The sequence below is a fragment of the Argiope bruennichi genome, chromosome 11 (genome assembly GCF_947563725.1).
Source record: "Argiope bruennichi chromosome 11, qqArgBrue1.1, whole genome shotgun sequence".
Lineage (NCBI taxonomy): Eukaryota > Metazoa > Arthropoda > Arachnida > Araneae > Araneidae > Argiope > Argiope bruennichi.
In genome coordinates, this window is record NC_079161.1 from 89,475,251 (window position 1) to 89,502,877 (window position 27,627).

Genomic DNA, 27,627 nt, shown 5'->3' on the forward strand with positions numbered 1-27,627 from the left:
TCCTCTTTTGGTTTCATGGTGGAACCCATATGAAATTAGCCTCGGAAGCTTCCTCTCTACTTGTATTGGCCTGATGGTTTCTTGCAGAGGGTAGAAGCTTGGCTTGGTCTTTTTCCGAGTTGCAATCAATGGCAATTCCCTGCTTTTGCAGCCTTCTCACTTGATTTATTTTAATGTTTGTTGTAGGGGCCACTTCCTTCTTCAGGATGTTGACAAGGTCCGTCTTTCTCTCCTTAGTTGGGTATAAGAGGACGGTTTTAGATTCCTTTTTCGGTTTCGCTGCTTGTGCGTAGGAGATTCTTTTATTGGGACAGACATCGTCGGTGGTGGTTACCGGCTCCGTTTGCTGGCTTCTGTCTTCCTTTGTTGTTGGGAGCCCTGGGTTATATATCTCCAGGTGATTTATTGTTGTTGTGAGTTGGTCAAGCAATTTGTTGGCTAACTCCCTATTATCTGCCTTAAGATAGTAACGGGTGTCTTTTTTTTAGGTTCACTACTGCTCTCAGTTGGTCTAGGAGAGCCTGTGTAGTGATATTCTCTTCTATTGGGGTCTGCTCCGATTTAGAGAAGCTGGATATAATGGATGCAGCCGATCTTGTTTTCCTGATGGGGGAACAAGGGTAGATCTGCTAGATCCGGAATTTCTTGAGAGTTCTGCATTATTTGATTGAGGAGGAAATGCACAGGATACAGGAGGGTTGGTTAAAAGATTAACTTTCTAACAGATGAATGGCTGTAGCGACTGGGGCTCGCGTGCCCAGATACCGTGCCGAGAGATGCGCACAACAAACCTGCATTTCTTACCTTTACCCCTGCTGCTTTTATTGATTTGTTTATGGGGAAATGGGAGGAATTGAGATGGAGAGTTAGAGTTTAAGATTTGGTGGAGAAAGGTTGAAATTGGGGCTGAGTTATTGGGTTTTTAATTTGTAGCACATTATCAACTATCATTTGAGGCGGCCTTTTATATTAAAGCTTAAATAAGAATTAAAATTAAAGAGCTATTGATTAGATTTTTCGAGTTGGGAGGGTCATTAAGGGGTTTGCATGTTATATTAAAGTTTGAAGAGTTGGGGGGGGGCTAAAAAAATTTTAGGAAGGTCCTGCTAGAGCGGACTTGCAACCTTATTCCTCCATAGAGTTAGTTGATGTTTGACTAAGCCCTTCGCAAGTACTCTGTGGATCCAGCAATTATAGTTGCTTGTTGATTTTGAAAATCTTTATTTCATTTATTAGGTTAAAAAAATATTTTAAATTATTAAAAGGTAACGATGGACTGGGGGGGGGAGGAAAGGGATGCTATCGGAGGGTTTGTTTGTAAAATTTGGGGGAGGAAGGTTAATTTAGAGCTGAGTTATTTCGGTGTTGTACATCATCCACTATGTTTTGGGGCGGCCTTTTATATAAAATCTTGAATAAAAATTAAAATTAAAGAGTTATTGGTTTGATTTTTCGGGTTGGGAGGGTCATTAAGGGGTTTACATGTTATATTAAAGTTGGTTGCTCCAGACATTAACACCACAGTACATCCCCGAGCGTGGAACCTTGGAGGTTCCTTATCGGTTGAGTGGGTGTACGTGGATAAAAAGAGCTACCCCACCCTCAGGGGCCCAGTTGCGCCTAACTCGGGACCGCACCCCGAACAACTTTATTAGTTCAAAAAAAATTACAGACTTGATTAAATATACAAAGGATACAAAAAATGGAAAATTTACAAATATTTACATTGGTGCTTGACAGTTGCTAGTTAGTTAGTTAGTTATTTTGGATTTTGTGGCACAAGAGCCAAATCTGGCTAAGCTGCGCCAAACATATGGTTAAATATAAAAAATATTCAGTGGAGTTCTAAAAAGTTAAAGTAAAATTTGCAAAACCAAGAAATGTGGAGATAAAATTTTACTAGTTAAATAAAATGGAAAAAACCAATTTCTTTCAAGAAAGTAAAAATATTTGGATGGGGATGTTCTCCCACCAAGTCACGAATGTTTGAAGATGATGTACCGAATAAATGTAATCGATGAGAATTAAAAATTGGACATTCTGATAAAATATGAGTGACAGTTAAATTAACATCACACGCATTACAGACTGGACATCGCTCACCAAATAGAAGATGTTTATGTGTGAGGCGAGTATGGCCAATGCGAAGCCGAGTCAATTTGACGTCCAACTCGCGTACTGGAACTACCGGCCACAAAGTGATGTCAGGCTGAATAGAATGCAGCTTATTAGAAATCTGCAAATCCCATGATTCTTTCCATAAATAAAAAATACGTTGAGAAATATATTTTTTTAAATCTCTGTATGGAATAGCTCGTTGTAGAGAAGTGGATGCTGCCTTTGCTGCAGCATCGGCAGATTCATTGCCAAAAATGCCAGCGTGGCCTGGCAACCAACAAAATAAAATTTGGTAATTCCGAGTTTGCAAATTTCTCCAAAGATGTAGGATATCTATAGCTAGTGGATGTGTTTTAGTATGAGGATGGCTGAGGGCTTCCAGAGCACTCATACTATCAGAATAAATGCAGAATTTATGGTCACTGAGATTAGAAATTTTTTCAAGAGCAATCATAATTGCCATTAGTTCAGCAGTTAAAACCGAACACAAAGTACTCAATTGAAAACTGCTTGTGTCCTCAGCAATGACGACAGCACAACCCACATGATAAGCTGTCTTTGAGCCATCCGTAAAAACAGGAATGTGCGTAGAGTATTCATTGCGGTGATATAAAAAAAGTTGTTGAAAGACAATAGATGAAGTGGTAGACTTGTCATAGGTGAGAAAAGGGTTAAGATATGATATTTCTGGGACATCCCAGGGTGGCAAAGCAAGAGCAGTAGTATTATGAATCTGCAGATTTAAAATATTTACATCAGCAAAAGCTCTTTTTACCCTTTCACGAAAGGGTAGGATATTAGAAGGACGTGCATTATATAATCGTCCCAGGCCAATGGGTAAATTAATTCTACGAATAGGGTGATTTATAGAAGATTCAATACGGAAAAAATATAGTTCAGATAATTTTTTCCGTCTCAGATAAAGTGGAAGTTGATGACAGATCACATTCAAACTATGAACTGGTGATGTACGAAAAGCTCCAGAACATATACGCAAAGCACTGTTGTGTACTGTGTCTAAATTTCGGAGAACACCAGAACGAGCTGTACCATATATTTCGCATCCATAATCAATTCTCGACAGAATAACAGACTGATAGATACGAAGTAAAGATGTTCGATCTGCCCCCCATCTTGTAGTCGAGAGAACTTTTAGGATGTTGAGGGATTTTTCACACCTCTTTCGCAGATGAAGAACATGCGAAAGGAAAGTGAGTTTCCGGTCAAATATGACTCCTAAGAAACGTACTTCCTCAACGACTGGAATATCAACACCTCGAATTTGTATTACAGGATCAGGATGAAGACTCCGTTTCCGACAAAAGTGTACACAGCGGCTCTTTTCAGGGGAAAGCGTGTGTCCATTCTCATCACACCATGAAATTAGTTTGTTAACAGCCCTCTGAAGTTGTCGCTCTATTAAAACCATATTAGACCCCTGGCAGGAGACTTGTAGATCATCCACATATAGTGTTCCACAAACGGATGATGGTAAAACATGAATAATTTGGCTTATATGGAGAATAAAAAGGGTGACACTCAAAACACTTCCCTGAGGAACACCCTCACTTTGAATAAAATGATGCGAAAATGTATTACCAATACGGACTCGAAATGTACGAAATTTTAAAAAATTTTGAATAAAAACTGGCAAGTTACCTTTAAAACCAAAATCACCTAAAGTACGGAGGATACCATACCGCCACGTACGATCGTACGCCTTTTCTATATCGAAGAATATAGAAACTAGATGGTTTCTCCGGACGAATGCATTTCGAATTTGAGATTCAAGCATAACCAAGTTGTCATTGGTAGAACGTCCTCGACGGAAACCACTTTGGAAAGGTGAGATATACCCATTTTTCTCCAGTTCATAGAGTAAACGGGCATTTACCATGCGTTCGAGCGTTTTACAGAGACAACTAGTTAAAGCAATTGGCCTATAGTTTGAGGGATTGGTAGGAACCTTTCCAGGTTTAAGGATAGGTATCACAATGGCTTCATACCATTGTTCAGGAAAAGTTTGCTCACTCCAGATTCTGTTAAACAAGTGCAGGAGGTGCAAAAGAGAGGTTTCGTCTAAATGTCGAAGCATACTGTAGGTAATCCCGTCGACACCTGGGCTAGTATCTCGAGTATGAGAAAGAGCGTTCCTTAATTCCAATATCTTAAAGTTATAGTTATAAGAGAGGACCCTGCGGGTTCTAAACTTCAAAGGCACTTGTTCAGCTTGTCTCTTAATCGCACGAAAAGTCGGATTATTAGGAACAGAGCTTGAAACATCAGCGAAGGTTTCTCCAATAACATTTGCAATATCAAGTGGCGAGGAATATGAAGCCGTTTCTGTATTTAAGATGGGGAAAGCGAATTCTTTATAAATTCCGTTTGCCGCTTTAACTTTCTTCCACAACTGTGCACTAGATGTATTGGAAGTGATGGTGGATATAAAACTTTGCCAAGATTCTTTTTGACTGCGGCGCCGAATTCGACGAGCATTTGCTCTTGCTCTTTTAAATGCAACAAGATTTTCCGTGGTAGGATACCTGCGGAAAATACCCCAACATTTTCTTTGTTCCTTATAAGCATTACGACATTCATCATTCCACCATGGTTTGCGAAATTTGCGTGGAAGAGGGGTACGCTTTGGAATTGAAGCATCAGCGGCCTTAATAATGCAATCAGTGACATTTTGGACAGTCTCACTAATATCGGCAAATGAAATCATTTCTTCTGTAATCAATGCAAGCTTAGTAAATGTAGCCCAATCTGCTTTTTGGAAAATGTATGTTGGTGGGCTTTGCACCAAATTACAATTATCATCATGAGAGATGACAAGAGGAAAATGATCACTATTATGTAAATCACTTTCAACTGACAAATTCAATAATGGGAAAATTGCCGGAGAGGAAATAGCGAGGTCAAGGGAATGGAAAGTACGAGTGGGTTCATGAAAGTATGTCTTTTCGTTGTTATTGAGCAGACAGAGACAGTTATCAGAAATGAATTGTTCTATCTGTCGCCCACGGGAGTTAGTGCTATCCGAACCCCACAAAGTACTATGCCCGTTAAAATCACCAAGCAAAATGAAAGGAGTTGGAAGCTGATCAACCAAAGTATTCAAATCATCCTGCGAAATAACCTCATTTGGAGGCAAGTAAAGGCAACAGACCGTGACTAAGGATTTGACATGAATCTGCACAGCCACAGCTTGCAAGTTAGTTCGTAGATTAAGGATAGTACTGGGATAAAAGTTGGAGGTTAAAATGCACACTCCACCAGAGAATGATGCACCAGTTTCGTTATCCTTCCTTGCACAATTATAACCTCTTAATTTGAAGTGAATATTTGGTTTCAAAAATGTCTCTTGAAGAGCTACGCAAACAGGATTTGATTTATTAATGAGAGCTTTAATGTCAGTTAGCTTTGTCCGAATGCCGCGACAATTCCACGAAGCGAAAAAAACCATTAATTAACAGGAGGAGGGGTTTTGTCAATACCAGTAATGGAAGTTGCTGATAATTCGCAACTCATTTGGAAATCGTCCTCATCAGAAGGATGGATTTTTAAAAGCTCGGTGGTAGATGGATTTCCAAATAATGAGGGTAAATCTTTAGTAGCAAGACCAGCTTTGCCTAGATCAAGAGCTAGAGAACGCCTTGATTTTAATGCCCCTAGCTGGTTGCCTCTTTTAGAAAGCTTCAAGGTTAAAGCTTTTTGTGATTTGGATACCTTTTTCTTCTTCAATTTTGTGGCAGAATTTTCTTTTTTAGGACTGGAGAGTTGATCTGAATCAGAGTCAGTAGAGACTATGACAACATGTTTGGTTTGTGTACTAGAAGTTGCAAGGGGTGTCTTTGTTACAGAAGCATACGTTCGACCTTCCTTTGGCATTTGTCCTAATACCAAACGTCTGGCCTCGGGATATGTTATATCTTTTTTCACTTTAGTTGTTATAATTTCTTTCTCAACTTTCCATTTAGGGCAAGATCGTGAGAAAGATGTATGATCCCCTTTACAATTCACACAGGCTTCTTTTGATTTGCAGTCAGTGCTCTCGTGGCCAGCTACTGCGCAACGGGCGCAAGTCAAAGTCCCGCGGCAGTTAGTCTTTGAGTGGCCAAAACGCTGGCACTTGAAGCATCTTAGAGGATTTGGTATGTAAGGTCTTACGGGTAATTTCAAGTAGCCGGCCTTAATTGAATCTGGCAGTTTTGGTGAGTGAAACGTTAGAATTAAGTGCTTCGTATTAAGTAGCTGTCCATCACGCCGGATTGCTATGCGACGGACATGTGTCACTCCCTGATTTTTCAACTTCTCGGTAATTTCCTCCAAAGTAACATTAAATAACTCCCCGCAGGTAATAACCCCTTTCGAGGAATTCATAGAGCTATGTGGAGTAATAGAAACCGGTATTTGTCCAAAAGATTTTAATTTTAAAATTTTATTAGACTGTTGTCGTGATGACACTTCGACGAGTAAGTCGCCCGATCGAAGCTTCCGAACAGATGCAACTTCTCCAATGCTTCCAGTTAAAGATTTTTCTACCAAAAATGGTGAAACGGAATGGAAAGTTTCTTTTTCAGTTGAAATTCGCTTGACAATAAAAAAAGTATCAAATGGTTTTTCAGATTGTTTTGGTGCTACGAGATGCCCACTGAAGGGAGCAAAGTTTTTGCGGCCCATACGATATTGATGGGGATTCAGGCCCAGCGGCATCGCCCACCACGGAGCCCAACAAGGGATGGCAGTAACTGGCTCTAGATGTTCCTAGCCTCAGCACTTACCATAATGCTAACTGGTACCTATACGTTGGGAGCTACCCCCGGGGACAGTGACCACCCTTAACGCCAAGCCCAAGGAGTAGCCCCTTCACTTGATCCCTAGCAGACTAGCCACTCAGGTGACTAGCTACCAGCCGATTGATGTACAGGGGACCACAGTACACCACCCGTCTTTCAAATGGGTCGCCACGCACGGCCAACACGTGGGGTTTTGGCTGTCCATGAGAAGCAGGAAGCAAACAGAGCGGCGACAGCTTCTCATGGAGAGCTCCCTCGCTTGCCGTCGAGGGAAGGAAAGACAGCAGAAAGCAGAAGGCGTAGAGGAGAGCGAACTAAAAGGGAGTAAAGATCCCTGGGAACCTCGGGATTGGGACACCCGTACTCACCTATAGAAGGTGAGCCCCTGAGGGGTGCTTGACAGTTGCAGCCTCCTGACAAGATTTGAGGCCGTGATGGTGGTGATTTTAACAGTTTAGGAGGTAGTATTAGATGAAAAGTAAAAGTGGTGAGTCTATGGTTGTGTTCGATGGGATGTGGACAGCTTCGAGTTGAGTTGCTATTTTATTGTAGCTGATGGTGGAGATGGATGACGATGAAGGTCTGTGGTGAGATTTCCTGTTGTGGGAGATGATGCTGGGGTGGCTGCTGTTAAATTGCTGGTGGTGGTTTGCCCAGGGACTGTCGGTCGTTGTTGGTGGTGGAGGCTGGTCACTTGTTGGCTCCGGAGGGTGATGCTGGTGGATCTGCTGTAGTGAACTGCCCTACTTTTGGTGCCTGTTTCTGGGGTTAGGAGGAGACTCAAATTTGCTGGCGAGTTGACGGCTGGACTACTGTGGCTGGCTGGCTGGCGGAGAGACTGCGGGACAGGGTGTTGCGGCTGGCCGGGAGAGGATGTTGAGGCTGGCCAGGAGAGGTTGTTCATTTCGTTGTTCGATCTATGGAGGAGAGGTCTCTGCACTGGTTGCTAGTTTTGGCTAGTAACGGTTAGTGGACAGCTTGCTGGTTCTGGCACTGATGGGTTGACTGGCTACTGGTTAAGTGTGGCTGGTAGGAGGATGTTGGCTCTATGGGGATGATTTTGCTTTGAGTGCTGGAATTTGGGGAGTTGTTTTTAACTGGTTTAGGTTTGGAGGCTCTTGTCATTGGGTGAAGAGGATGTCCTCATTTGCTTGTAGGAACCTTATTAGTTGGATTATTTTTACACGGGATGTTTTGTTGCTCGTTATTCTTTTCCACCAGATTGGCTCTAGGTGTTGTGATGGCTTGGTGAAGTGGTAGGTAGTGGTTAAGGGGCAGCTTGTGGCGTAATGAAACGGGGTGCCCTCTTCGCCACAGCCGCAAGTGCTGCTGTCGCGGAGTTGGAATCGGTGAAGGTAAGTGGGGAAGGGACCATGCCCTGTTACAAACATGATCTCCTCCCTTTCCCATCCGGTTTGAGTCGTTTTGACTTTTGGGAGGATCGTGTATGTGGATCTTCCTGTTTCTCCTGCGTTCCACTCTTCTTGCCATCTTTTTACCATTATTGCATTTAGATGTTTTTTGAGTTGGTTCCTGGGAAGCGGGATATTAATGGGGGTTCCTTCTATTGTTGCTTTCTTTGCCAGTTGGTCTACTAGCTCATTTCCTGCGTTTGCGGAGTGGGCTTTGACCCAGCCTAATTTAATGTGGTTGGTTTTGAGGAGGTCTTCTTGAATATCTTGGGCTATTGTGATATTGGTTTTAATGGCTTTGATTGAGTGGAGGCTTGATTCGCTGTCTGTCCAAATTTTTGTGGGTTTGTTTTGGTGTTTGGCCCAGCGGCACGCTTCTTTGATGGCGGTTAGCTCTGCTTGAAAGACTGAATTTTCTTTTTTCAGCTTCCCCATCCATTCTTTTTGTACTACATCTTTGATGAATATGCAGAACACGCTTCCCGTCTGGTCGTTGAGGTATGAGCCATCTGTGAAGATATTTATTTCGTCCTGTGGTGTATATGTCTTGGCGGTTGAGATTTTTTCCTCCACTTGGAAGTCTGCTGGGTGGAATTTTGCTGAGGATGGTTTTCCTTCGTAGTCGGAGGGTTTAAATTGATTCCCGTCTAAAGAAGCTTCTGTTTTGAGCCTTGTTATATTGATGTAGGTCGCTTCCAGTTCGGCTTTTAGGTAGAGCGGTAGAGATCCCTCTATAACTTGAAGTGCAGCTGTTGGGGTTGTTGAGTAGGCTCTGCTGATGTTTAGCAGGAACTTCCTGTGAATGGAGTTGAGGGCTCGTTTTTGCCTTGCGGTGAGGGAGGCTGCCCATGCTACCGAGCCATGCAGGATCATTTTCTCTGTGACGGTCTTGTAGAGGATTTTCCTGTGGTCTTTTTTGAGGCCCCAATTCGATCCGGCGACCCTTCCAATCTTTTGTATAAGGTTGGATGACTTTGTCTTTATGTGCTGGAGATGGTCTGACCAGTTGAGTTTGGAATCGATATGGACTCCGAGGTATTTAAATGAGTTGTTTCTTTTTGTTGTTTTCCCTTGCCATTTTATTCTTGGTCCGTTAGCCAGTTTACTTATTAGTATGTAAGTTGTTTTTCTATTGATATTTTTAATTGATGTTTGTTGAGCCATGCCTGGAAGGTTTCTAGTGTTTGGTCTGTTGTTTCTTTTAACTTATTTCCGGCTAATTATAAAGACAAAGTCATCCGCGAAGGCTTGAAGATGTACGTTTGGACTCCAGGGAGTAGAAAGGATCTCGTTGGCTTCTAGGTTCCAGAATATTGGGCCTGTGCATGAGCCTTGTGCGCAGTTTTTACTCTGGTCCCATTCGACTGTTCCTTGGGGAGTTTCGAGGCATACTTTTCTGTCAGTGAGGATATCTTTAAGAGTTTCGGTGACGTTTGAGGGATGGTCTATTTTGTCGATACTATTTTTAATAGAGTTATATTGTAGGTTGTCGAAGGCGCCTTGGATATCTATGGAGAGGGCTATTGTATGGTTCTTTCTGAGCTTGGAGTCTGTAATTTTTTGGATTAGGTGGCTTGTCGCGTGGTCTGTCGATTTGCCTTCCCTAAATCCGAACTGGTTATTGTGGAGGTAGTTTAGTCTATTGAGCTTGTGGTTAAGTCTTCCGAGTAGTAGCTTTTCTAATGTTTTTCCTATTGTAGAGAGCAGGGTTACTGGTCTATATGATTTTACTTTTGGGGGGTCTTTGCCTGTTTTGTGAAAAAGAACTATATTACCCTTTTTTAGAGATGATGGGAAGCAGTGAAGAGAGAGGCATTTGTTGTAGAGGGAGTGGAGTGTTTCTGGGAATCTTGAGTTGATTTCCTTGAGGATGATGTAATCTATTGAATCTGGGCTTGGTGCTTTCTTTATTGGGGCTTGTTTGAGGATTCTTTTTATTTCTTGTTTGGTGAATGGTTTTTCTATTGTGGGGTTCAGTGGAGGGTTATGGTTGTTGATGTTGGAGGAGTCGTGGGGGTACAGTTCTTTTAGGATGTTCAGCGCGAAGCTTTTAATGTCTCCTTCCATTGAGGCTTCCAGTTGTCGGAACAGATCAGAGGGAGGGTTCTTATCTTTCACCACTGTTTTGTAGGGGAGACCATATGGATTTATTGTATTGGTGCAGAGATTACGAAATGATTTTCTTTTTGCCTTCTTTGCTTCTCTCTTCATTTCTGCTTGTTTTTTGGAGAGGATTGTTTGGGATGTTTCTTTTTCGGATGTTGAGGACTTACGGACTCTTCTTTTGAGCGCCTGTATTTCTTTTTTCCGCAGCTGGAGGTCTTGGTTCCACCAGTTGTTGTTAGGTGTGCCTTTTACTTTTTTAGTTTTATATGAGATTTTGCAGGCGTTGAAGATAGTTGATTGGAGGGCTATTGTGGCTTCCTGTAGTGATATTTTATTTTGGCTCTCTTTTATTTTATTTATTTCAGGCAAGGTTTGGGCCAGGGAGTCAAGCATTTTCTTATGTCCCCCGTAGGCTGTTTTGAATCGGATGTAGTGGTGCTGGATTGGTGAGGTTTCGATGTCTATTATTATGTATTTGTGGTCGCTATGGGAGTAGAATTCCGATACCGACCACTTGGTGGAGTTTGTTATATCTGTTCCTTTTGTGATGGTGAGGTCTGGCCAGCCTTTGGAGGAGTTGTGCTCGAATGTTGGAAGGGAGTTAGCGTCGTTCTGGAGGAACAGGTCTTTTGCTAGAAGAAAATCTTCTACCTGTGAGCCCCTGGTGTCTTCGTTGGAGTATCCCCGAAGCCTGTTATGCGCGTTCCAATCAGCCCCGATTATTATTTTTTCTTCTTTTAATTCGTCTATTATTTGATCTATTTCATGGATTGCTTCTTGGATGTTTTCATTTGGTGAGGAATAGGTGGATATTATGTTTAAAGGGCCTTTGTGGTTTGGATTTTAATTGTGGTACTATTTTCTTGAGTGGAAAGGAGGACTGGTTTTGAGCAGGTGGGGAGGATGATGATTTCCGCTTTCTGGTTCTTGGAGGTGTAGTGTTTCCAAGACCGTGGGATTCCGGAGATTTTGCCTTCTAGGATGTAGGGTTCTTGGGCTATTATGATTTTGGGGTTGAATTTGGAAGCGGCTTCTAACAGAGCTGAGGTCAGCATGTCCTTAGGTTGATTTGGAGTATTCGGAGGGTATTGGGTGGTTGGCGGTTTCTTATGTGGCTATTTTGGCTCGGGGGGCTAGCTGAGTTGGGTTGTTGGGAGGATGGAAGTGGGGTTTGAGGAACCTTTATCCATCAGTAGTAGTCTCTTGACTTTTTGTACAGAGCTACCTCTTCCTTGAAGCAGGAGCAGCTCTGGTTGTCCGTACAGTGGTTGATGGGGTAGTTGGTTGTGCATGGCACAGTTGATGCAGACTACGTGTGGGGATCTGCATCTCCTGGTTTCATGGTTGCCAGCGCAACTTCCGCAGACTGGTCGGTTCTTGGGGCAATCTTTGGCTAGGTGGCGGAAGCCTTGGCATTTATTGCACCTCTTGATGTGGAAGAATTCCCTTACCTGGTACATGGACCAGTTAATGGGGATCTTCCCTAGTTTTTTAATCTTGTGGAAGCTGTCGCTGGAGGCCTCCATTACCCAGTGTGCTGTCCCTGTTTGTCTTCCTGTCAGTTTAAATCTCAGCTTGAGGTCCTCCGAGATTCCTGCTCTTGTTCTTAAGGCCTCGTTGATTTTCTCTATTGTCATTTCCTCCGGCAGGTTATATAATATGCTCGGGTGCCTATTTGCTGGTTGTTTGGTGTGGATGTTGTCTTTTAAAGATGCGGAGTTTTTGATCCTGCTCTCTAACCTTGAGATATCTTCACTGTTGTCGCAGACTATTGCCACTCCGTTTTTGATGTTGCGCATATCTTAGCTGAGTGCCCCAATTTTAATTCTCATCGCATTAAATATTTTAACTCAACTTCACTTAACATACGAGAATTAGTGGGAGAACCTCCCCATCTGTATATTTTTAACTTTTTAAAAGCTATTGGATTTTATCATTTTATATAGATTAAAACTTGTTTTGCTTAACTTGTCTCTCATGCTTTGATTGTTGCTGTTTTACTGACCTGATCTTTAATATAATTTTAAATTTCTCACGTGATATCATCTCAAACCATACGATTGGCTCTTGCGCCATTAAACCCGAATAAACCAACCAACCAACAGCAAGTAATAAGCCAGAAGATGTGGTAAAATGGTTGATATCACTAAACAAAGGCAGTGGACGTAACATAACATTGGATAATTGGTTTACCAGTTTTGAACTACTGACTGATTTACAGAAAGATAGATTGTCGCTTGTTCGGACAGTTAGAAAAAATAAATCATTTGTTCCTGCAGAGCTTAAAACAACTAAACAGCGTGAAGTAACATCACGTTTGGATTTCTTCGGGAAGGAACACTTGTAAGTTACGTTCCTAAAAAAGGAAAAAAATGTAATTGTTTTATCAAGCATGCACTTCGATAAAGCTATTGATGAGCAAACTGGCGATGAACAAAAACCAGATATGATCACCTTTTATAATCAAACAAAAGGTGGTGTTGATGCAGTCGATAAAATGTGTGAAACATACAGTGTGGCAAGGAAAACTCAAAGTTGGCCGTTGACTGTATTTTTCTCAATATTGAACATCGCTGGCATAAATGCTCAAAGACTTTATATGAGTAACGGTCATTCCATTAGTAGTAGGCGAAATTTCCTCCACCAGTTATACAATGCTTTGACATATGAACATATTAAACGGCGATCAGAATCGGGATTTGGTTTTCCACAATCTATTCAAGAACAACTGAAAAGTGTTACTGACAGCCAAAACAAGGGAGCCCAGAACGATGGAGAAAAAGACAATAAAGTCAGTAGTAGTACTAGAAAAAGATGTGTCACATGTGCAGTAGATAAGCGTACTAGACTGTCAAAGTATAATTGATTAAAGTGCAAAAACTATTTATGTTTGCTGCATGCTTCATTTTTCTGTCTATCATGCAGCAAAAAAATTTAGACAATTTAAAATAATAACGGAATGTCTTAGAATGTAGCAGAATGGAACTTACTGCAGTTATAGTATTTTTTAATTAATTAATAATTGTAAAATATGTAATTTTGTCGAAAATATACTGTGCTTTAAGTACATGTTGTATTGTAATAAACAAGTGAAAAACTCATGAAATCTGGCTCTCTATATAACATGTATCTGTGAGATACAGCGCGTCCATCGACGTTATTTTTTGGACGCGCCTTCTTAAAGGTTAAACAGGCACAAAGAAAAATCCTCTACTCAACTGTAATAGAAAGAATGCTTGCACACGGCGCATCCATCTGGTGTCAAGATCCCACCGAGAGGATGCAAAGGAAACTTGCGGCCATCCAACGACCGTTTCTACTAGCAGTATCGGGAGCCTATAGAACGACCTCAACAGCAATCCTACAAATAATCTTGGAATCTCCACCTCCAACTACAAAGAGAGGCAAGAGGTATTTCGTTATATAGGCTCAAAAACCGATCAACAACTACGACCTTCAAATTAGCCAACTAGAAGGTTTCAGGCTGGACTTCTCATCCCTCGGTACACCTAAAAGATCACCAGATTTCACTTGACGGCGGAAGCTGGAGATCGGACTCGAATGGAATTTACACAGATGGATTGAAGACGGATAAGGGAGTAGGAGATGCGTACTGTGTCTTCAACAATGGAGGAACTACAACAACTTAAACTGGCCCATTACAACACAGTATTCCAAGCTGAGATCCTGCCCTATACAAGGCAGCAGAATTCCTGAAATCCACATCTACCATCTACGTCGACAATAGGGCTAGTATCTTATCAGCAAAAATCCAAAATCCACCAACAAATGTACCAGGAAAATCTTTGCAATACTCTCTACAAATGCAAACAAAGATATCCTGGATTAAAGCCCACGTCGGATATGCAGGTAATGAGAGGGCGGATACATTTGCCAAACAAGCTGCCGATTCAGATAGCCCTATCTAGCCCGAAACATACCCAATTTCATTCATAAAGTCCAGTCTAAGGCGAACCATGTTGGAGAAGTGGCAAACGAAATGGGACAATGGTGAAACAGGAAGACTCATCTACCAGCTTCTTCCAAAAGCCACCCAACAACTTTCGCCATGGAGAAGGGAAGAAATTCTCTTCTTCACAGGCCATGGCTCATTTCCCACCTACTTAAAAAGGTTCAATTTAGCAGACGAACCTTACTGCACCTGCGGCGAAGTAGGGTCACCACTCCACTACGCAACAGAATGCATTTTAACTACATATTATCACCTAACGAAACCATCAGCTAACCTCCAACAGGCCTGGTTCTCCAGGGTAGCAGATAACTCTCTCAGCAGGGCCAAGATCAGAAAAAAGGGTTCAATTCCTGCATGAAGAGTCACAGCTGTTCAGATACTGTCCACCACTCCTATAACATCGGAAACCCATCTCGCCGAAAAACACCTGCACGACAAGATTCCCACTCAGGCCCGCCAACTCCATTCAGTCCTGCATAGCCCATGACATCACAGCTCCAACTCAACCTAAAACCAACCATTCCTGCTCTAAGCCAGCTCCTCTCCAGTCCGACCCAATTTAGCTCGCCTATTCCAATCCAACCCACTGCAGCCTAAAAATCTTCAACCCAGCCAACCCCACATAAAAAAATTTAGGATTGGATTGGATTTTGGTGTTTATTGGCGCAAGGTACATGCGCCAGACACATGGTAAAAAGGTAGTCTTAGACTTAATTTAAACAACTGTAAAAACTGAATGTAAACACTGATAAAATTGCAAAGCAGTATGTCTTAAAATTGTAAACAAGGTAAACACAACGAAGTTAAATGTTAAATAATATGGTAAAATCCATTTGCTTTAAAAAATTTTAAAAGGTTTTTGTGGGAATGCTCCCCCACAAGCACTTGCATATCCGCTGATGAAGTATTAAAAAAATCTCAAATGATGATGATTAAAATTAGGACATTCAATTAAAAGGTGAAAAACCGTTAAAACCACTTGGCATTTGGAGCAGAAAGGAGCCCGTTCACAGAATAAAAAATGTTTGTGGCTGAAACGTGTGTGGCCAATGCGGAGTCTAGCCAATTTGACATCTAACTCTCGCACTGGTAAACAAGGCCAGGAAGAAATAATCGGTTTAACAGAACGGAGTTTATTATTCATCTGATTATTCCATGACTCTTGCCATAATGACTATACACGACGAGGAAAGGCATTTTTTGCAACGTTGTACGGAATATCTTGCTGCAAAACCAAAGAAGCATTTTTTGCTGCACTATCCGCCATCTCATTACCTATTATTCCAACATGGCTAGGAATCCAGCAAAAAAGTATTTCAAAATCCCTGTCTTGTAGAGTCCTTAAGAGTCTCAGGATTTATAAGGCAGCTGGATGAACCTGATTTTGGAGATTAGAAAGCATTTCATTGAACTCATGTTGTCAGTATAAATACAGAATTTACGCTCAGAAGAGAGTGAAATTCTCTGAAGAGCATAAAAAACTGCTAATAATTCAGCATATAGAACTGAAAGAGAAGTATCAAGACGGTAACTGGATGTATCGGTATCAAAAACAATACCGCAACCAACATGATCATATGACTTCGAACCATCCGTAAAAATTTTTTAAGTGTTTTGCATACTGACAGCAATGAGCATTGAATAAATTATGATAGACAATAGGAGCAGTACCCTGCTTCCCGAACCCAGAGAAGGGATTTAATAAGGAAATTTGGAGAATATCCCAAGGAGGAAAGAAAAAGAGATCAGTAGTTTGGATTACCATACCATGGAGTTCAGAATCATGAAGGTTAGATTTAGCTCTCTCACAGAAGGGAAGGATGTGAGACGGTCGAGCATTATGAAGTCTCCGAAGACTATCCGGAAAAGTCATAGAAGACAAGGGGTGCTTTGGAAAAGACAAAACTTGAAGGTAGTACTGTACGGATAATTTTTCGCGTCGTAAACTAAGTGGTAATTGATGACAGAGAACATACAAACTATTCACTGGTGAGGTGCGAAATGCTCCTGAGCAAATTCTCAAAGCAGAATGGTGTATAGTGTCAAGTCTGCGTAAGATGGTAGAACGCGCAGTTCCATACACCATACATCCGTAATCAATACGAGATAAAACAACTGTTTGATAGATTCGGAGCAAGGAAGTTCGATCTGTTCCCCAGGTGGTTCTAGAAAGTACCTTGAGGATATTTAATGACCTGTCACACTTCTTCCGCAGATGTAAAACGTGAGGAAGGAAAGTGATCTTATGGTCAAATATTATACCCAGATGAACTTACTGATGAACCAGTAGACAATCAATCCATGCAGGATTTTCCCTTTACTGATGAACTAAAATGTGTTGTAACTCTGAACATGAATGACTTTCATTCAAATTTTTATGATAACTCTTTAATCTTACAAATAATTTCATAAAAGTAATTAGAATAGTTGGCTTTATTTTCAGGTTTTTTAACAACACTAAGGCAAAAGAGTCTCGTAATAAAATAAGTAAATATTTAACTGCTGAGGAGCTGCAAAGAAGTACTGAATAGTTAGCTAGTGTAGCACAGTTGAGTGAATTTAAATCAGAAATAGATGCACTAAGTAAAGGTAAAAATATTTCAAAAATAAGTAAGTTTAGATCTTTAGATCCATTCTTAGATGAAAAAGGATTACTAGGATTGGCGGTAGACTTAAAAATTCTGACTTGCCATTTGAATCTAAACATCAAATAATTCCACCCAGTCAGCTAACATTCACTAAGTTACTTTTTGAACATGTACATAAAAAATGTCTACATATTGGTGCAAAAGGTTTGTTACATCAAATTACATTACAATACTGGCCCTTAAATGCTAAAGGTATTTCAAGGAAAATGTCCATGATTGTATTAGATGTTTTAGGCAAAGGCCTAGGGTGTCAGAACAGTTAATGGGAAATTTAACTTCAGAGAGAGCAACTCCAAGTTCCCCATTTTTAAATTCTGGGGTAGATTTTTGTGGTCCTTTTCAAATAAAGTTTAAAAACCAAAGAAAGGGAATATATTCAAAGGTTTATGTAGTGATTTTTGTATGTTTGTCAACTAAAGCTATTCATCTAGAAACAGTAACAGATTTGACGACTGAAGCTTTCATTGCATCTTTTAAGAGAATCTGCGCCCGTTGAGGCCGCATTACAACAGTGATGTTAGATAATGCATCTAATTTCAAGGGTGCAGCTTCAGAATTAAATCGCTTAAAAAACTATTTTGTCAGACTAATGAGACTTTAGCCAATTACCTATCCGCAGAATCAATCCGATGGAAATTTATTCCCCCTCATTCCCCCAATTTCGGAGGTTTATGGGAGGCAGGAGTAAAATCATTTAAATATCATCTTTATAGAACTTTAGCTAATAATAAAATAACTATTGAAGAATTAGAAGCAATAATAATTCATATTGAAAGTATACTTAATTCACGTCCCTCAATTCCATTATCAGATAACATTAATGAATATGAAGTTTTAACTCCTGGACACTATCATTGGACGCCCAATTGCTTCAATACCTGAATCAGAAACTGTGGATATTTCTGATAATAGATTGTCGCACTGGCAATATACTACCAAATGTTTTCAAATAATTTGGAAACGCTGGAAAATGGACTATTTGAACCACTTACAGCAAAGAAATAAGTGGGTGGTAATTAAAAAAATAACTTTAAGGTTAGATGTTTAGTATTGTGAACGGAAAATGGTTTGCCTCTTTGCAAATGGGCAATGGCTAGAATTTTAAAGATATGGGGGCAGAGTAAGAGTTGTTGAATTAAAAACTAACAGAGGTATTTTTACACGCCCTATTTCAAAAATATATCTCTTACCAATAAAGCATAACTTGGAAAATTAAAGTAGTTAGGAAAGATAGTTGTATATACTGTAATGAATCAGCTTCTTCCTGGGTGACCACTGTGACATTCCTCTTTCCCACACTCGATAATGTACATTCCGGGCCATTCTTCATCAACGAAACTCCCACAGTGTTAAGTGCCTCCAGATTGCCAAATGGAAGACCCTCCTTTTAAGTACGGTCATCTGGCCATTTAGTGCTAATCCAGATAAGGAACCACACGTGCGTTTCCCAGGCAAATAAATCGTGTCTTCGAAAGGCGACAGTGTCAAACACTCCAGATGTCCTGCATTTTCCCATGGTGGAGGGTGAATCATCAATGGACATTTTCCCACGGGCGACCAGAGACGATTCAGGTTGTTCTGAACGGTGATTGGGTAACAGGGAGTCTGAGAGGAAAATAAAAGGTGAGATTTTTCGGAAGAAGACGGAGAGAAGCTTCGTGTGAACCAAGGAGAGAAGCTTCGTGTGAACCAAGGAGAGAAGCTTCGTGTGAACCAAGGAGAGAAGCTTCGTGTGAACCAAGGAGGAGAAGCTTCGTGTGAATCGGACTTCTGCGTAGAATTCCACCCGAAGAAAATTCGGTGGATTCCGAGAGCTACCCCCGGAGTAGCCTAAGACGCCAACAGCCTGTTAGCTGTTCTTGTAAAGTTGTTTCCTTCGAAATGGTTCGAGGAACTATTCTTGTGTAATTTTCGTGTTGTAAATAGCATCATTCATTTAACCTAGATTAGAAAGAGTTGTTTTTATGTAATAAAGCTGTAAATAAAAAAATTTGATCATATCGCTACCTGTTTTTGGATCGAGACTTTACAGCTTTAATATTTGGTGGCAGCGGTGTTGATAGAACTTTGTGCGGTAAGCTATCATTAGCTAACTGGACTTGCGTTTCAGACTCAGAGATTTCTAGTCTGAGAAAACTTACAATATCTAGGTTAAAGTTACTTTTAAAAAAAGTTGCGTGGTAATTGCCAACTTCAAGATCGACGAGTGGAACTCAAAGCGAGGAAGAATCGCTGAGCTGCAAGAGCGTACTGACCCAAGTTAGAAAGGAATTCTCCAGCTGCAAGTTCGACGAGTGGACTCAACTTCGATTGGAATTCCCTCTACCTCCAACCTGGTATCAACCAACCGACGAAGTGTTCCGAGTCTCCTGCACACCGGTGAGTGCTTCCTAACTTTCCTTTCTCTAGAGGCAGTAAATTTATTATAAAAGTAACTGTCGGTCACTGAAGTAAAATTTGAAATTTCAGTGTAGCATTTTAGAATTGGCTATTAAAGCAATTCAGTAAAGAAATTTTTAATTAGTTGGGACTAATTGTAAAGATTAAAATTTTGATGTACAAGTTCTGTTAATAATATAGAAGTAATGTTAAATTGTAGATGCTAATTAACTTGTAAATGCTAAATGTAACCACAGGTTTCAGTGGCTGAACCAAGTGCATTCGATGAATGATAACTTTGACTTTTATCGAATGTGTATTAGATGAAAAATTGTGTGACAGTTTGCAGTAATTAGTTGAATAGAAATCTGCTGATTTCAGTAAATTATTCAAAACTGGTGAAATATTTAATAGAATTTATTTTGTGTATTGTATAAATCAACTGTGTTTTATGTGTAGTGTTGATACATAAAGGAGTTCCTTGTGTTTAAAATCAGTTGAGTTTTGTGTAGCTTAAATTTTTTTTTTTTGAGAGTAAGATAGCTAATCAGTTTGTAAGTAGAATTAAATTAAGAAATGGCTTTCTTAAACAGAGCGTTGAAAATAGATTTATTTTCCCTGACGGAAGAATTAGGGATCGAGACTGACCCTTCAAATAAAGTAGTAGATCTGATCAGGAAAATTAAAGAGTTCCCAGATATTGACTTAGACTTCGTAAAAGATAGATATGAAGTTATAGTGGAAGAACGAAAAACAGAGAAAGAGCGCGTAGAGGCAGAATTACAAGCTGAAAGGCAGCGCGAACGGGAATTTGAGTTGGAGCGTTTAAGAATATCTAATTTCTCGGAAATTAATAGCTCACATTCAAGCCGAAATGAAAATTCTAGACCGCGAAGAGATATTAAGCATTTAATGCCTAAGTTTGATAGTAACCAAACTGATATGTCAATTTATCTGACATTACTAGAGAGGCAATTAAAAACCGCCGAGATTGACGAGGCTGAATGGGTCTCTCAACTACTGTCATTATTGCCGTTAGATTTGGCTCACATCATAGCGAAAGAACCGGAAGACAAAGCTCAGGATTACGAGCATATTAAACAAGTTTTGCTGGAACGATTTAAGATAAAAACTGAGACATATAGGCAGCGTTTCGTGAGCCATCAGAAAAAACCGAACGCATTGTGGAAGGAATTAATTTTTGATATGGAACATTTCTTAGATGGTTGGCTTTCGGGATCGGGTGTAACGGATTTTACCGGGCTAAAGAAATTGCTAATCACCGACCAGATAAAAAAACGCGTCCCGAGCCAGATAAGAGACCATTTTCTAGACGTATGGTCGGAGTTCGTGGATCCTTTTGTTCTAGCCGAGAAACTGGACCACTACGAATCGGTGCGGACGAAATCCAACTTTGTAAAATTCCCCGAAAGAAAAATGGTTGAGAGAAACAGACCGTTTTCGCCTAAGAAAGAAGAGAAGTATAAAGCGACGGAAAGAATGGCAAACGCTAAACCCAATGAAAATAAATCGTGGAGGAATTTAGCCCCACAAAGGAATTGGAGGGGAGACAATTTTGATCAGCGGAAACAATTACAATGTTATGAATGTCTGTCTACGACGCATTTAAGGCCAAACTGCCCTCAATTAAAAAAGAATCAACCAACAGAGCAGATAAATCACGTAGGAAGCGCGCACGAAAATGAATTATTTGCTCCCTATATAAGTGAAGGATCCGTTAACGGATCGGAAATTAAAATTCTCCGGGATTCAGGCGCCAGCGTAGATATCGTTACACGAAATTACGTCAGTAATGCAGATTTTACCGGTGAGGTAATTTGGGTGAAACAACCATTGGACTTAGATTTGAGGTGTTTGCCTCTGGCACGTGTAAGGCTCAATAGCCCAGAGTTCGGGGAGGTCGTCACAAAGGCCGCTATTGTTGATTCATCTCTCGATCAAGGAATTTACCTTCTTAGTAACGCCACGGCCGAGTTACTTAACAAACGTATCAGTATTGCCACTGTGAATGCTGTCACTACTCGTTCACAAATGAAGGGGGAAAACGCGAAAGGGGATGGAAAGGCAAGGAGAATAGAAAGCGGGACAGGAGGGAAGAATGAGATAGAACCTGAAATGCAACTGAGAGAAGAATCGTTACCACCCATTGAGATAGGGGAAGGAGCTGAAGATTTATTCACTCCGTTCAAGATAACTCAAGAAGAATTTTCAAAGGCTCAAATGGACTGCGGAACCTTGGAAGAATGTAGGGAACGCGTTAACAAAGGACATGAGGGATTTAAAAAGGAAAAGGGATTGTTTTTAGGGTAACAAAAGATCATTTAGGAAACCCGAGATCTCAATTAATTGTGCCGAAAAAATTCAGACCGGCAATATTAGAGATGTGCCACGAGTCGACGTCGGCACATCTGGGGGTAACTAAAACGAAAGATAGGGCCCTAAAATATTATTTTTGGCCAAATTGTGTAAAGGATATCGAGAATTACGTTCGCTCGTGTGATCCTTGTCAACGAATCGGTAAACCAAGGGAGAAGACAAAGGCCCCTCAAATTAGTTCCCGTTATATCGGAAATTTTTAGCAAATTAAATATTGATTGCGTAGGACCATTACCCATTAGTGAGAAAAACAATCGATATTTGTTAACGGCGATGTGTATGTCTTCAAAATATCCGGATGCAATCCCTATAGAAGACCTTACGTCAATCACAGTGATAAATGCTATGTTAAACGTTTTTAGTAGAATGGGGTTCCCCCGTGAGATACAGTGTGATTGGGGTACGTCGTTCACTAGCTATTTAACCACAGAATTTTTTGATAAGTTCGGAATAAAAGTCACTCATTCATCTGTGCGGCATCCCCAGACAAACCCGGTAGAGCGTTTCCACAAAACCATTAAGCGACTTCTAAAGGTACTATGTTTAGAGTCCGGAAAGGATTGGGAGAAAAATCTTCCCGCAACTCTGTTAGCTTTGAGAACGGTTACTCACGAGAGCACAGGATTTAGCCCCGCTGAGTTGGTTCACGGAAAAAACCTAAGGACTCCAGAAGTGCTGTTATACGAGCACTGGGTAGCACCGAAAGAAAACGAAACGGCGGTAGCCAAATACATGTACGACTTAATAAACCGCATGAGACGTTGTCAGGATATAGCAGTAACCAGGATGTTGGAGACGCGAGATAAGAGAAAATTATGGTATGACAAAAATGCTATCCATCGCCAATATAAATCCGGTGATCAAGTGTTGGTGCTCGCAGCATCTATGCCGAATAAACTATCAGTACAGTGGATAGGGCCAGGCGAAATTCAATCTCAATTGTCGGAAACGAACTATATAGTGAAAATGACAGGAAAGGAGGCCAAGCCCCAAATTTTTCACGTTAATCTGTTGAAACCTTACCATAAAAGATTGGCGGAGGTGAATCTAGTGTTCCACGAGGAAAAAGTGAATGTGGAGACGGAAAATGATTTAGAGATCGCATACCCGACGGGAGACGTAAACGTGTACGATTTCGAGGAAATATCTCGAAGTAGCAACTTAGAAGAGAGGTTAACGACGGAGCAGATTGGGGAACTCAAAGAGTTGTTACATAAACATAAAACAGTTTTTTCAAATAAGCCGGGAAAAACCCATCTAGTTGAGCACGATATAGAACTGATCAGTAATCAGCCGGTTCGGTCGAAGCCATATCGCACATCACAACGCCAAGCCGAAATTTTGAAATCGGAAATAAAGCAGATGTTAGATCTGAAAATAATTGAAATGGGACAATCAGACTATACATCACCAATGCTGTTAGTAGAGGCACCGGGAAAGGCCCCAAGACCTTGTATTGATTACCGAAAATTAAATAGTGTAATTAAAACTGAGTACTTCCCCTTGCCCAATTTAGAAGAGCGAGTAGAAAGAGTTTCCGCCGCAAAATTTATTACGGTACTAGATCTAGCGAAGGGCTACTGGCAAATTCCAATGACGAAGAACGCAAGTCGGTTAGCAGCGTTCGTAACTAATTTCGGGACGTATCTCCCTCTAAGAATGCCATTTGGATTGGTGAATGCGCCATATTTTTTTAGTAAGATGATGGCTGAGATATTAGGGAATTGTGAGAAGTATGCAGTACCTTACTTAGACGATATTGCGATCTATTCCGAAACATGGGAAGAACACTTGAAACATGTTGACGAGGTTCTTAAAAGAATAGGAGCGGCAAATCTAACCGTGAAACCATCAAAATGTCAGCTAGCACAGAGCCGGACGAAATATTTAGGACATATGGTAGGAGATGGCGTTCGAACACCAGCCGAAGCAAAAATCAAAGCAGTGATAGATTTTCCTACCCCCAAAACAAAAACTCAGATACGAGCTTTCCTTGGGCTAGCGGGTTATTACGCACACTATGTGGAAAAATTTTCTGTCATAGCCGCACCTTTAACCAACGCATTGAAAGGTAGGATGACGAAAGAGCAGATTAGATGGACGCCCGAATGCGAACAAGCATTCCAAGAATTAAAAATGAGTTTGACAAAAAAACCCGTCTTGCATGCCCCTGATTATACAAAAAAATTTATAGTCCAAACTGATGCGTCGGATGTAGGGATGGGAGTTGTAATGTCTCAATTAGATTCCGAAGGCAAGGAACATCCTATTTTATATCTAAATAAGAAATTTTCAGACGCGGAAAAGAAATATAGCACTACTGAAAAAGAGTGTGCTAGTATAGTATACGCCATAAAGAAGCTTAAATTTTACTTGGATGGCCAGCACTTCACTATTGTCACGGACCACAATCCGTTAGTTTGGCTAAAAACCAATGCGGGTAACAACCCTAGATTGATGAGATGGTCATTGGCTTTACAACCATACAACTATACTGTCACACATAAACCGGGCAGTAAGCACCAGAATGCTGATGGTTTGAGCCGCTGTAACCTTTAAAAAAAGGAAAATCTAGTGATAAATTTTAATGTGTAAACGGTATTTTAATGTGTAAATAGTGTTTTAATGTAAATTGTTTTTTAAAATGTATTTGTATTGTATAATTGCCTCTAAGAAGGGATAGTTAGTTCCACGACCCAGTAGTGACTTTCGTCCAAGACTGGACAAAAGTCCCCTTTCAAAGGGGGGGAGAGTTGTAATGAATCAGCTTCTTCCTGGGTGACCACTGTGACATTCCTCTTTCCCACACTCGATAATGTACATTCCGGGCCATTCTTCATCAACGAAACTCCCACAGTGTTAAGTGCCTCCAGATTGCCAAATGGAAGACCCTCCTTTTAAGTACGGTCATCTGGCCATTTAGTGCTAATCCAGATAAGGAACCACACGTGCGTTTCCCAGGCAACTAAATCGTGTCTTCGAAAGGCGACAGTGTCAAACACTCCAGATGTCCTGCATTTTCCCATGGTGGAGGGTGAATCATCAATGGACATTTTCCCACGGGCGACCAGAGACGATTCAGGTTGTTCTGAACGGTGATTGGGTAACAGGGAGTCTGAGAGGAAAATAAAAGGTGAGATTTTTCGGAAGAAGACGGAGAGAAACTTCGTGTGAACCAAGGAGAGAAGCTTCGTGTGAACCAAGGAGAGGAGCTTCGTGTGAACCAAGGAGGAGAAGCTTCGTGTGAATCGGACTTCTGCGTAGAATTCCACCCGAAGAAAATTCGGTGGATTCCGAGAGCTACCCCCGGAGTAGCCTAAGACGCCAACAGCCTGTTAGCTGTTCTTGTAAAGTTGTTTCCTTCGAAATGGTTCGAGGAACTATTCTTGTGTAATTTTCGTGTTGTAAATAGCATCATTCATTTAACCTAGATTAGAAAGAGTTGTTTTTATGTAATAAAGCTGTAAATAAAAAAATTTGATCATATCGCTACCTGTTTTTGGATCGAGACTTTACAATACTTACTTATTGCAGTTATATGATGTTTAGTATACAATTTGTATATATTTTTCAATGTTGATGTTCATTTATTTGGTTTAAGCAAATGTAGACCTCCCCGGAGGCTCTGGCAACCCCCCTCTTCCATCTCGATTCACCGCATTAACTCCTCTACTCTACTCTAGTCTACTGAGGTTATTGATATGGCCAAAGCCGTTTTAGACACTTTTGGACAGATCTAATTCTATTGCACTACTGGACAAGACAACAACAACAAGCTAAATGCATAATTACATGTGTTTTGCAATCTTGCATATTTCAACGCCGGGCGAAATGTTACGTCATGGCATGTAAGAGCGCCACCTATAATAATTACCATCTTGTACATTCGAATGCTTTTGGGAGCAGTTGCACAAAATAAAGCCTTAATAACTATAACGTCATCCGTATTTTCTACTACTATACATCCATTTATAATCGACGATAACACATGTCAAGCGGAATGTTAATCAATATGTGTAATTCGCCTTAACGACGGAAATTGCCGCCAATAGCACGCCTTTTATTATCCCACGGCAACAGGAGAGGTACTACAAAGCTGTGACGCATAACGCTTTTTCTCAAATCTATTTCATGAAATTACAGTACGCTAGTTTTGTTTTAAATTAAGTAAACCTGCACACTAATTAATTTGATAAGGGTTAAAGCTAACCAAGTTTTAACGTATGCAACGGAGGAAAAATTGCCGGATTATAAAAAATTAAAGAGTTTTTTTCTGAATTTCAGCAGCACCTCTAGAATGTTTTAGTAACTTCAAAAATGTTCAACGCTTACCAAATAAATCACATGTACAATTTGCATACGATAAATTGCAACATTTGAATAATAAAAAAGGATTTTAAAAAATTATGTGATCTAATTGTTGCGGATAAATTGTATGAAACATTAGATTTCAGAACGAAAGAAAACATAAGTATCCACTAAGGAAAAACATGGTTTCCTCCATCTCAACTGCTGCGAATGTGTTCCCCCCTCATCAATATTTGAAGTTATTAAAGTATGCATTAATGAAACAAAAGCAAGCGATGAATAGCGAGTCATTCCGTCAAAATAAAAATATTAGACTGAAAAAGATTTGTTATGAAGGCGGGGGAAAGTTTTACTTTCGCTCGTAACTCTTCAAAAGGATTCGAATAAACAAAAAATAAAAATGAGGCAGGAAATCAGTTATATCCGGAACTGGAACCAAGCCAACAAATATGCAATGCAATATTAATATTCACGTGGATGGGAAAAAAAGAAAATTTCTCAGATTCAGATAGTGAGTTTGTAATTGTAAACAAATCATTTTTCCTTAACCCTATCAAAAAAACGTCGGGAAATATACAAATTAAAACTTGGTTTGGAAATTTAATTTCCGCTGAAACTGCAATTTTCTTGTTTACTTTTAGTAAAGGTTGTAAATATATTGTGATTGAAGTGATCAGTTGGTAATGAAGGGAATTTTCCTGCCAAAAAGTTTGAATCATATAATGAGCATTTGTCCAAAAGAAACAGATAAATCCTAGCTCTATAGCTATTGAACCTGAGACGCAAAAAATGATAAATTTCCATATTTTTTTGCGGCGGTAAATGATAACGAATCGCTTGATGATCGCTTGACCATATGTGTATTTAGAATGTGAGTGAAGCGCACTTCTGCTCTTATTGTAAACACTTCAACTTGAGAGTTGCTGTGAAACTTGGCAGGCACCGCTCGTTCTTTAGTTTTAAAACTGACGGTACTCAAAGACATCTGTAGCTTGAACTATCAGCCACAAAATCACCAAATTATCTACGGAGACTATTGACGGCATGGGAAAAGAAATCTACAAAAAGAAATTTAGTTCCAAAAGTTGCCCATAGGGGAAAATGTGGCGATTTACACCGTAAGACAGTTAAAATTTTGCATAAACACGGGGAGAAATTGCAAAATCCCGATTACGTAGTCGTCACCAGCGCCAGTATTTTGAGTTATAAAAAAGCGGTCATTGAAACTCATTTCAACTATCAGCAAATTGTTAAAATAATTTTCATAAATTAAAAATTATCAAGATAATCTTATTAACAATTATTATTATAACTTTATTTTCTTTTGCATTTTTTCAATATTGTAAAGTGTAAGTCCGCACTAACAGAATTTTTATTGCGCGTTATTAAAACAAAAGGTATTTCTATAATTCGAAAGAAATAGGATTAATTTCAATTTTCAAGTTAAAATTATTTTGACATTTTTGCAAAAGTTTTTTGGTTGCGAT

The 27,627-nt window shown here is 40.2% G+C and overlaps 3 protein-coding genes across 3 annotated transcripts; 1 reads left to right on the top strand and 2 right to left on the bottom strand.

Moving 5' to 3' along the window:
- Positions 1 to 13: 13 nt before the first annotated feature.
- LOC129956736 (uncharacterized) lies at positions 14 to 4,843 on the bottom strand. The gene is made up of 4 exons (XM_056068674.1): positions 3,778 to 4,843; positions 2,315 to 3,534; positions 1,973 to 2,209; positions 14 to 457 (listed from the first exon to the last, which is right to left on the bottom strand). The coding sequence occupies exons 1-4, from the start codon at positions 4,841 to 4,843 to the stop codon at positions 14 to 16; spliced, it is 2,967 nt and encodes a 988-aa protein (XP_055924649.1).
- Positions 4,844 to 8,038: 3,195 nt separating this feature from the next.
- LOC129956737 (uncharacterized) lies at positions 8,039 to 9,493 on the bottom strand. The gene has a single exon (XM_056068675.1). It carries the CDS (start codon positions 9,491 to 9,493, stop codon positions 8,039 to 8,041), a length of 1,455 nt encoding a protein of 484 aa, XP_055924650.1.
- Positions 9,494 to 12,827: 3,334 nt separating this feature from the next.
- LOC129956739 (uncharacterized) lies at positions 12,828 to 13,301 on the top strand. The gene has a single exon (XM_056068676.1). The coding sequence runs from the start codon at positions 12,828 to 12,830 to the stop codon at positions 13,299 to 13,301; it is 474 nt and encodes a 157-aa protein (XP_055924651.1).
- Positions 13,302 to 27,627: the final 14,326 nt, after the last annotated feature.